General features: G+C 35.3%; 1 protein-coding gene across 1 annotated transcript; it reads left to right on the forward strand.

The window, feature by feature from the left end:
• The first annotated feature begins 8632 nt into the window (after positions 1 to 8632).
• LOC107630244 (uncharacterized) lies at positions 8633 to 11040 on the forward strand. The gene is made up of 2 exons (XM_016333338.3): positions 8633 to 8957; positions 9981 to 11040. Exon 2 carries the CDS (start codon positions 9983 to 9985, stop codon positions 10742 to 10744), a length of 762 nt encoding a protein of 253 aa, XP_016188824.1. The 5' UTR covers positions 8633 to 8957; positions 9981 to 9982; the 3' UTR covers positions 10745 to 11040.
• Positions 11041 to 12160: the final 1120 nt, after the last annotated feature.

Below are 12160 nucleotides of genomic sequence, written 5' to 3' on the forward strand. Positions count from 1 at the left end.
GACGCCCACGCGTGGCCTGCGCGCTCGCGTGGGGTGATTTTTTTAATGCAATTATGCAGTATTCAATATGCAGTGCTAATATGGGTGATATGAATAATTCCAGGTTCAATGAAAATAGAATAAAATAAAATTTAAAAATAAACAAAACGAAATAAAATTGAAATTGAAAAAGGAACGATCATACCATGGTGGGTTGTCTCTTGTCTCCCACCTAGCACTTTTTGTTAAAGTCCTTAAGTTGGACATTTGATGAGCTTCCTGCTATGGTGGCTTGTGCTTGAATTCATCCAAAAATCTCCACCACTATTTGGAATGCCAACAGCCTCCGGGGTCCCAAACTAGGCATGTAAAGTCTGTGAGTAAATTCAAATAAGTTCTCAGGTTCCCGGGGTGTTGAATGTCAGAATAGATTCCAGGATCCCAAACCTTGCTTTTATATCCGCCTTTGTGTTGATTTTTATTTTTCTAGCCGGGCGGTTTGGAAGTTGCATTCTCACCAAGATGGCCAAACATTCTCCGAGACCCATTCAATTGAACTCGAAACCAATCCTTACACTTCAGATTGAAGCGTGGAACCTTATTGAATCTTGCATACCAGCCTTGAGCACGAACCATTTCCCTTTTACTCTTAAAGCCGCAAAGAGCTCTAAGCTGGCCATCTGTTTCAAGCAAACCATATTCAAGTGGAAAAGTAAAGATAAAAGCTAAGGATTTTACCCACTTGAATTTAGTATTGGGTGGTAATGGCCTTGGGATATGTGTTTTCAGCGGTTTTGCAAGCTCTACTCCCTCGTGTTCTTCTGTGAATTCCTCCACTTCGTTGCAAATTTCTTCAATTTCAACCACATCTTGATCCAAGTATTTGATATCTTCTTCATCACTCAAGTTATAAGTTGGAGGTTGCGAAAAATCTACCTCCGCATCATCTTCGTATTCACTTGGGGAAGATTCTCCCATCTCAAAGAGTTCACTTGCGGATGCAAGTTCATTGCTAGGAGAATTTGACTCGTGATCTTCATTATCAAGGAAACTTGCTTGTTGAGTTATTCCGTCCAGTTCTTCGTAGGATACCTGCTTCGGGGGTTGTGCACTATCCTCCTTAGCATCAACTGCACTTTTCCTGACGGAATTCTCCACAATTTTGGATTCCCATGGAGGTTCAGCGTCTCCTAAGTCTTCAACCAATTCTTCTTCTTCTTCGATAATTTCAGCTTCCTCCACTTGTTCCAGTACAAAGTCATGCTCCGTACTGTCCAGTGGAGTTTCTAGTATCTCCTTCATGCTGCGTTCTTCATTAGATTGCCCATATGAAGCCATGGGAGTTCCTTGAGTGTCCAAACGTCGGGAAGGTAGTCTATTTATCGCTTGATTCAATTGGTGAAGTGTGGCATGAAATTTTTCAAATGTTTCCTTGAGTTGCTCCCTTGATTCTTGGAGTGATAGATATGGATATGGTGCATAGGGAAGTGGTGGTTCTTGGGAGTAATTGGGTTGGAATTGGGGTGGATACGGGTTAGGGTCATATGGAGGTGAATGGTGGTAGTTGGCTTGTGAGTGTGGTAGTTCAAAGCTATGTTGAGGAGGTGGTTCATAGGCATATGATGGGGTCTATCATATCTATCATCTTGGTATGCACCTCGGAATGGTTTTTGACCATAGTAATTTGGTGGGTGGTGGTTGTCACGAAGGGGTCCACCGTACCTATTGTCTTGACATGCATTATGGAATGGTCGTGGTTCATGGTATCTTGGAGGGTGTTGTTGCCTAAAGGGTTGATCAGATCCTCGTGGCTCCTTCCATCTCTGATTATTTTGACATTGATGCATGTTCCTGTTATAATTTCCATTCCTTGCAACATCATTGGAACCAAACTCAAAGCGATAGGGGTGAGAATTCATAGTAAATAATAAAAATTAAAAGCGAAAATAAAAATAAATAAACAAGCAAAAGAAAATATTTACAATAACCAATAATAAGGCACACAGTTGCAAATTCCCGGCAACGGCACTATTTTGATGAACTGAAGATTGATGGTTTATAATTTACAATAAATTCTCGTTGCAAGTATAGTTTCTAAACCAAGCAATAATCCTTTCATACAAAAAAACTTGTTTGTCACTTAAGCAAACCCAATAAAAATAAATAACCGAAGTATTTAAACCTCGGGTCGTCTCTCAAGGAATTGCAGGGAAGTATGATTTATTATTGATTATGGAAAATTGTATGTTTTTGGGTTTTTGTGATAAGGAACAAGTAATGACAAGAAAATTAAATTAATAATTATAAAAATCTCTTGGCAAGGTGTAAGAAATTGAGGTCCTATCCTAACTATCCTTATCAGGTGTGATGAGAATTGGATTTTGCTCCCACTTTAATTAACCCTTGCTAAACAAAGGAAAGTCAAGTGAACAAATTGATTTGATCCTCAGATCCCAGTCAACTCATATGGAAAGACTAGAGTTATTGGAGTACAAATTAATCAGCAAAGAATTCTAATTTCAATCAACAGCTGAGTTTGATAACTCAAGTGTTACTAATTACTTAACCAAGGCCAAAAGAGAAAAATATCTTAAATTAAATTAAAATCATTCATAAATAAATTAAAGCAAAATCAAATCTGAAATACCTCAAAATATATTAATTAATAAAATCATAACATGAATGGTTTATAAGCCAAATTGAAAAGATAAATGACAATTAAAGTAATAGAATCAAATAAGGTAGAAAATAAATTAAAGGAATATTGAACCTGTGACTGGAGAGAAATAATCCTAAAATTGAGAGAAATCATAATCTTAAGAGAGAGAGGAGAGAACCTCTCTCTCTAAAACTACATCTAATCCTAAAGTGTGAGAGTTGTATATCGTCTCTCTGTTGTTCCCTTGTTTGATTCCTCCATTCTCTGGCTTATATTCTGTGTTTCTAACTTGGATTTGGGACGAGAAAGGGTCCAGAAATTATTGGGGGCGTTTTCTGCAGATTCTTGTACGTGGCGTCTATCACGCGTTCGCGTGGGTCACGCATTCGCGTCATTTGGGAGTTTTCCTTGTCACGCGTACGTGTCATTTGCGTTCTGCTCAAGGCACGCGTCCGCGTCTTCCACGCGTTTGTGTCGATGCCATTTCGCGCTAGGCACGCGTTCGCATCGTCCATGTGTTCGTGTCGCTGCCTTTTCTTCGAAACTCCATTTTTGTGCTTTCCTTCCATTTTTGTATGTTTCCTTTTTGTCCTTTAAGCCATTCCTGCCCTATGAGATCTGAAAATACTTAACACACAAATCACGGCATCGAATGGTAATAAAGGATAATTAAAATTGATATTTTTAAAGCATAGGAAACATGTTTTTTCACATATATCATAAAATAAGGAAGGAATAGTAAAACCATGCAATTTACATGAATAAGTGGGTGAAGGATTGAATAAATCATTTAAATTGAGCACAAAATACATCATAAAATATGGGTTTATCAGACCCTTACCTGCAAGTGCAGCAATCCCAACTGTAACCTCCTGAATTTAACGAGCAGGTGCCACAATCTAGTCGCCGATTGCCTCAAATTGCTCAAAGTCAATCGTCTATGGATTCGAGAATACAACGTCGTAGCCCCTCTCCACACTCTGGGGTTAGAAGGTCTATTGACTCAATACAGAGTGATTCGATCCTAAGTGTCGCTAGAGAAATTGATCGTAGTAATGTTGTTGCTTTCCCTCAAGTGCAAGCGCCAACGACTGAGGCTAATAATGATGGTGAGTACGATAATGACGATGATAGCGATGGTGATGACGATGTAGGTAATAATGTATTAGTGTATTTATTATTGTGGTTGTTGATGTCATATAGGTGATGCAAAAGGTGCAGAAGATGCGGAAGGTGCGGATAGTGCGAGAGTTGCGAAACGTTTCCATACTCCAGATGTTCATGGTAAGGGATATAACTTGAAGATTGTAGAAGCTCAAGTAGATATACCCTTTCCACAATAAAGAAGACATTTAAAAAATGTACTAAATTTATGAAAAAGACTTTAGCAAGTAATTTTTATAATTGTTATTTATCTATTATTATAAGACTGCTATTGTATTTTTATAAATTTTTATAATTTCACATCAAAATCGAGTACTCAAGTAATTCATGAAGTAATATTTAATTCAATTCATGAAGTAATATTTAATTCAATTCATAATGTAGTACATAATCTAATACAACTAGTAAGTAAACACCGAATTTACTAAGAATTAGGTGCAGAGCCACTAGCACTTGACCCATCATAATGATTAATGAGGGCATATCCATTTTATTCAAGAAGCGAATTATTTTGGGACACCCTTTGGACACTTGCTTTAAGTGCGGATTAGGTATGTCCATATGTGTCTTGGTCTCATAGTTGTCAGATTCAAATCGGTAATCGAACTGGTCAGGATACTAGTTTACTGGTTTATTGGTTTAACCGATGAGTTACTAGTTGAACCGGCAGAACCGGTCCTATGTAAATAAAAAATATAAAATAGTCTAAAACCTAAAATTAAAATTTAAAAAATATATATCTTCACTAATATTTTAAAAACAATCAAGTTTCAACAAATTATAATCAACAAGTTATAATCTAGTTATTATTAAATAAGTATATAAAATTCTAATATTTTTTCATAATAAAGATTTTTTAATTTTATTTTTATATTAAAGTAAATATTTTTTATTTTAATAACTAATTAATTAGTTTATATTTATTATATTGTTATATACTATATGTATTTATTGAAAAATAATATTAATAAATATCATATAATCATAAAAAAATAATTATATTGTAATTAATAAAAATATTTGATATTTTTTATTTATACATATTTAATTATATTTATATTAATAATTATGAATAATAAAAAATATAATTAATTTAAATATAAATGAGTATAAAATTAAAATAATATCTAAAAAAGTTATTGTACGTTTTTACTATATAATTAATAATTAGCATTTAAAATAATAAGGAATAACAGCTTAGTGACAAGGAGAGCATGCAGGTATAAAGAAGACCCAGGTTCGAATTACATCTTCATTAATGTTGGAATTTTCTCTCAAACAGTTTGGTTGAACCGATTTTCTACCGAGTTTGGGTAGTTTTCCCTAGCTTTGATCGGTTCTTATCGATTTTGACCGGTTTATTCCTTAAACGATTCAAAGACTGGACCGGACGGTCCGGTTCGGTTCTTATAACTATGCTTGGTCCTTGATACATCAGTCATGTTGCTGGGTTTTGAATTACTAAACCGTGCTCTATACACCTTTTTTTATCTCATCCACCCTATACACCTCGTGAACATATTGTTGCCAATCAAGTCGTTGGTTCGAACAACATGCAAAGATATGGTGACAAAGAATTCGATCTGTCTAATTTACCACAATCACAATGCCGTTGACCGAGATTCACTGCATACTCCATACCACGGGGCATCTCGCGTACCTCAAAGACCTCATTCTTCCTGTCAAATAAGTTAACTTGGATGTTCTCCACTGCCTGCTGATTTAATTAAAGTCTGTTGGTGGCATATTCAGAGAATACATGTCCTACATTCCTACGAGCCTTAGCCTCATCCCTCTTCCTAGTGAATAACTCATTTAGTCTGTACAAAGTTGCCTTGACAAGTGATGTGATAGGAAGATTTTGCGCTTCCTTCAATACTCCATTGATGCACTCTACTAGGTTTGTGGTCATATGAACCCAGCGACATCCATTATCAAATGCCAACGCATATTGCTGTCGTGGGATTCGATCGAGCCACCGAGTGTAAGTCTCACCACGCTCATGTAATCTTGCATACTGCACATTAAATTTACGCACAGTCCTACAATAGCCTGTAAATAACTAAGAAAACAAATATAATAAGTATCACCACATAATGCTAGCACCGTTATTTCACAATAATTTACATACTCATGTTGACTATCAGCTTCTATAATATGATGCCTTGAAATTCCTCAAGAAGTTTAATGCTATGTGCCCAACGCAAAACATACGGATAGCTCTCGGAGGCTTCTATGATCCATTACTACGAGCTATTGCTAAGGTAATAGAGTCGTGTCAATCAGAGATAAGCCAAACACCATCCCAAGTCACCACATGTGTGCGCAAATGAGTAAGAAAGAAGTGCCATGCATCAGAAGTCACCCTCAATAACGGCAAACACAAGAGGCACAATATTACCATTGCCATATTGAGAAACTGCAACTAATAGAGCTCCTTTATATTTTTCGTACAGATGTGTGCCATCTACTTGTATGATTGGTTTGTAGCTTCCAAATGCTCTAATGCAAAGATAAAAGCTCCAGAATACCCACGTTAATATCCTAATATCCTAGACCCTCATCCCCTTGGTATGCTGGTGCAGTTTTAATCTCGACTACTACTGATGAATCTTTTTGTACCATTGCTTCAAACCACGATAGCAAAGCTTCATAAGAAGCTTCCAACTACCAAAATTTTTTTACAATTGCCTTTCGCTTAGCGAGTCGCGTAATTGAATTTTAACTGCATTTCAGCAATGACAGATTTCACCTTCAAAGACAGATCAGTTTCAGCCAATGATTGTATCACCTCTACAATCATGTCTGAGTTTAGCTTGGCATGATCTTAATATATTATAGTTCTGGTGCATGTGTGACTATCATTGTACTGCCTTATAACCCTATAAAATTTTTTCTTAATAAGACTGTCCCTGATAAGCTATTCAGAACTTGTTTTGTATTGTACACACTTAGCATAAAATGTGGCAGGCTCAGATTCACACACCTGACAATCCACACCCGAACGATGGTATAGCCTTTAGTTGTTGCAATAAAAGTCTCTCTAGAATTGAACTCTATGTCCACGACAAATTCACCTCCATAACAAGAACACGATTTACACCAATAATAATAAGAAATAATTCTGACTATTACTATATGATTCAATAATAAAATAAAAAGACTACTTACTTGAATTTACATAATCAACTATTATATCATCTTCACCTACTTCTTCAGTTGGACCAACAATATGATAAGTGTTCTCAAATTCCTCTTTGCTTTTAGTGTTGTAAACTGTCCAATCGATGATAGGTTCCGGTAAATCAACCTCAACTAATTCTTCAAACTCAACATATAACTCGATAACGGACACTTGTGCTCGTATTTGTTGGTAGATAAAAATCATCCCTTGCATACTTGCTTTGTCTACCACATACATTATTTAAAATTGAACGAAACTACCAAATACTAACATAGACTGTCTATAAAAAACATTTGTAACTCTGATCTCTTTAATACTTGATTATTAACACATTGACTAGACATACTCTTAAATTCTTCGTATGTTATTGCAAAAGGAATAACATCACATGAATGAAACATACAAAGCTCACATCCTCATATGTTTGGAAAAATATTTAACCATTATAATATATTTTTAAATTAATACCCCTTTCTATTTTTATACTCTTACATTCAAAAAAATAAAATACTCTCACACTCTCAATCAATTTAGCAGATCCATTTCTCATTTTATAATATTCTAGTTATATTTTTTTATTAAAAAGAATTACAATACGTTTCCGTGTTTATTAATACGCCCTCCGTATATTGTAACTTTAATATTAAAATAATACAATATGTCCTTCGCATATTATATTTATAAATATTTAAAAAAATAATCCGCGCTGCTGAAAAATTAAAAAAAAATCTGCTACCGCAATTTTTCCGAGCAAATTTTACTGTCCCAAAATTTTACAAAACAACGTAGCATCCAATATTAGAACATTACACCAATTTCTCCACAATATCTATGGTAACATTTGGAAGAGAGACAAAAACTGAAAGACTGAGATTAAGAAACAGAGACTGCAATAAGTTTTAGTATTGTGTTTGGTGTAAAGTGGGAAATAGAGAGACTGAAATAAGAATGAAGTTCTAATTTAATTTGCAAAAAGGATAAAATTGAAATTAATGAATTGAAATGGAGATATTTTAGGTATAAAATGTTATTAAAATTTTGGTCTCCATTTCTAAAAATTTCAATCTCCTGTGTTACTATTTTTTAGAGGTACTAAAATTTTAGGGACAGAAACTGAAATTTTAGTAACAATATTTGGATCAACAAACATGATACCGAGTCTCTAGTCTCCATTCCAGTACCTTAAAACAAACGCTACCTTAAAACATGAACAGAGTCTAGACACGATGGCATTGTTAAATTAATTTTTGAAAGATAAAGTTTGAAGAATAAATTACCATTTGTACTCATAAAAGATACTGACGCTGACAAATGTACCCATATAAGAATAAAACGACAATTGTAACCACAAAAAATGACTTATATGTGCCAAAAGTATCCTAACAGACCAATTGCGTAACCAACGTCCGGATATTTTTAGCACACGAAGGCCATCTTCCGTGGTTACAATTGTCGTTTTATTTTTATGTGAGTACATTTATCCGTCTATATCTTTTATGAATACAAATGGTAATTTATTCAAAGTTTGAAGAACCAATACTTTCATTAAAATTTGACCAGTATTTACGCAGCAAAAAAAGTGAATTACACCGTTATATATAATCTCATATCATTAAAAATATTAATAATAATTAATTGGTAACGAAGCTCCCCAAAAGATCGGTCTTAGTCCGCCCTGGTAACGAAGCTCCAGTTCTCTAACCATTGCTCCTTCATCTGTGTGTGGGTAATTGTTGTGTGTCCAAATTGGTTTGTACAAACTGCACAGCAATCTTTCGGTTCAAGTTAAAAATAATTTCTCTTCTTCACTCACAACGAAACCGCTTCACGTCCCCGGTGAGGCTTCTAGGATAGCCTGCGGCAGCACCACCAGGACCCGCGGCGCCACCCTGTCGTTCTGCCGGCAGTGACTCCGGTACAGGAAGACCGCCTGCCGTGTCGGCACCCCACTCAGTCGGCATCTCATAGCCGGTAACTCCTCTCTTCTCCTCCCTCATTGATATCTCCGTTCTCTGATTTTCTTCTAGAAGTTGTTTTAAGTTTGATTCATTCTAAAATATCAATGCAGAAAATAGTCTGACATTCTTGAAATTTGAATTTATTATTTTATTGTATACTTTGCACTCAATGCAAAATTTTGTGTAAATGTCGTTCCAATTCATAAATTAGGGTTTAACGTTTTATTGTGTTTTTCTTTTTCGTTTTACTTTCGTTCGAAAATATGGATTGGTGTGTCTAACAGAATAGAATAAATACTAGCAGGAGGAAGAAAATACGCAGAAACACCAAAATCAATATTATAATCCAATTAGTTACAGCATTTGGGACACAATTAGCTTTATGGATACATGTATCCAACCCTGGCTTCATTTTGTTCTTGATCGCTGTTTGCCATGTCTTAAAATCATTGCCCTGTTTTGTTGCTTCTAAGAAGTAAAATGATCATTTTGTCTTACTGCTAATGATGAAATTTTTCTGTAGCTATCTGTTGGTAACATAATTTACGGTTTTTCTTTTGAAGCTCTAGATTTAAATAACACATTTTTTCTGCTACTTTCATCTTGTGATAAATTTTATTTCTCTTTTTGAATTTTATTGTCATATAGGTATAGCCTTATTTTCTTTGCTTATAAAATGTCAATTCAATTCTTGTAAAACCAAAACTTGCATACCAGGATGGACGGTGTTGTTATCCACAAACTGATTTTTCACAAACTCTATGCAAGTTGATATATGGTGATGTTTGTTGTTTGGACTTACCTGCCAAATTACTATCAGAAGTGAAACATGAAACCAGAACTACTCTAATCTTTCTTGCTATTGGGATAAGATGTTATGTTTAACATAATACTGTAAGTAGTTATTATAATGTTATTTAGATTGAGATTGCCATATTTATGTATCATGTTTTCATATTCAGTTGCCATGGCTTTCATGTATTCACAATACAGTGCTTTCTTCCTTTTGCTTACATTTGTCTGCATGAACTTGTAGTTATGGATGTTGAAGATACGCAGAGTGAGGTATCAATTTCTTCTGGTATTTTCAATTCTGCATATTCACAACAGAATGAAGTTGTTTCTCCAGAAGATCTTGCTTGGATTGATTCCTGCCTAACTGAAGATCTTAATGTTCCCGAAAGTAGTTGGATCCATGTGGAAAATGCTTTATTAGAAATTATCAGTTCCCAACCTCAATCTTTTAACACTGGTATAGAAGACACTGAAATTCTCCCCTCTGCTGTTGAAATTAATCAGAAATCTTCAACTTACCATGTGAAGCATTCATTGGAGCCTTCTTCAACTTCTGATGTTAACCCACTTGCTCTAGCTGCAGAAAGTAGTGCCAATGAGAATCTAGATAGTGAAGAGAGAGTGACTTTGCAATCTTTAAGTCTTTACGGAAATCCCTTTCGGCCAACTTATAATGAAGACTCAAAGGAGAATGAAACCTTTGATTTCAGAATTAATCTGGATTCTTCTGCTTATGATGTGGAGGACATGTCTGAGAATATTTTCAAGATATGGGATTTGGACGTCCAATCCGAAGAAGGTGAACTTGTTAAACAGTTGGAAAAAGCCCTTTCAGAGAGTCCCTTGCAAGTGGTTCCATCATCTTCCGAAAATTCAGGGAAGTGGAAGGATTTCTCACTTGATGATCTTATTGGTGGTATGACTGATTTGTCTATAGATAATCAAGTAGAAAAAAAACCCAAAACAGCCCCTGAGAATTACGTTAAAAGACAACGAGGCCCTTAACAAAAAAAATACCCAACCCGGCCCGAGATTTATTTTTATGGGACTGATTAGCCCCTGTGCCAAAAAAAGTTAATGTTTTTTTGGCACAGGGGCTAATCAGTTAAAAAAAAAAAATCAGGGGCCGGGTTGGGTGTTTTTTTTTTCTTGGGGACTTCGTTGTCCTTTCGAGATAATTGTCAGGGGCCAGGTGGAATATTCACTCTAATTAAGTATGATGTTAGATGATTTATGTTCGTGACAATTCTTCTGTGAAGTTATATTTATCCTACTCTTAATTATCAATGTTAAAAGATTAAAACGTCTCTTGCTTCTAGGGGTGCACATGGGCCGGGTGAAGCCGGGTTTGATGTGACTCAGACCCGACCCGGAATATACACCGGGTCTATTTATTAGACCCGAACCCGGCCCTAGACCCGATGAAATCAATACACTTTCGGGCCACAATTATATCGGGTAAAAATTGGGTGAAAACCGGGTGAAAACCGGGCCGTTAACATTACATTACGTTGATACCTTCTTGTAAGCTAGCATGTAAAAATATCCAAATTTTCAAGACTCCAATCATTATTTAACATGGTAAAATTCACTTAGAAAAATATAACAAGAACCAACCATTCTTCAAAATTAAAGCATAACCACAATCAATACTAAAGTATAACCACAATCAATACTAATATTGTCTAATAATACCAAATATTTAAATCAATACAAATAACACAATATTATGCATTAGTCTAAAGTCTTATGCATTCTAAACATAAAACATTAACTTATAGTTTTATAATGACTAATAACACAAAATATTAAGATTTACAATACTTAAATTCCACATAAGAATAGTCATGATCCATCACTAATAACACAAAATATTAATTGTGTATGATGACCGGGTCACCGGGCCGACTTCGGGTGACCCGAGCTATGGCCCGGACCCGACCCGAAATAATGACGGGGTCTATTTTTGAGACCCTTACCCGGCCCTAAACCCGATGAAATCACACCAAATTAGCCCCAAAAGTGTTCGGGACCGGGCCGGGCCGGGTCTGTGCATCCCTACTTGCTTCTAATGTGGTTATTGTTGGAAACCGTGATCATGCCTTGAATTTTTCTTGAATCTAATGAAAACTTCATCTGATTGCAGTAGGATATAATGGAACCATTGAACTGTGAAGGCATAGTATGGTTGTTTTCGGAATTTGCAATTTGTTTGTGATATCACGACATGAAGTTGGACAACTTGAGCGTATTATTTTTCTCTTGACGAAAGCACACTGATTGAAAAACATTAACTCGAGAGTACTTAAAATGTTTAGGCTAATTTAAGTATTTAACTTGAGAGTTATTAAATGCTTAGTGCATAAGTTAGTATACTATAATCAACGAATACGGATACAAGTTAAGCAAGATTTAAACATT

Source organism: Arachis ipaensis, chromosome B3 (assembly GCF_059453495.1).
Source record: "Arachis ipaensis isolate K30076 ecotype BB chromosome B3, ASM5945349v1, whole genome shotgun sequence".
NCBI classification, from domain to species: Eukaryota; Viridiplantae; Streptophyta; class Magnoliopsida; order Fabales; family Fabaceae; genus Arachis; species Arachis ipaensis.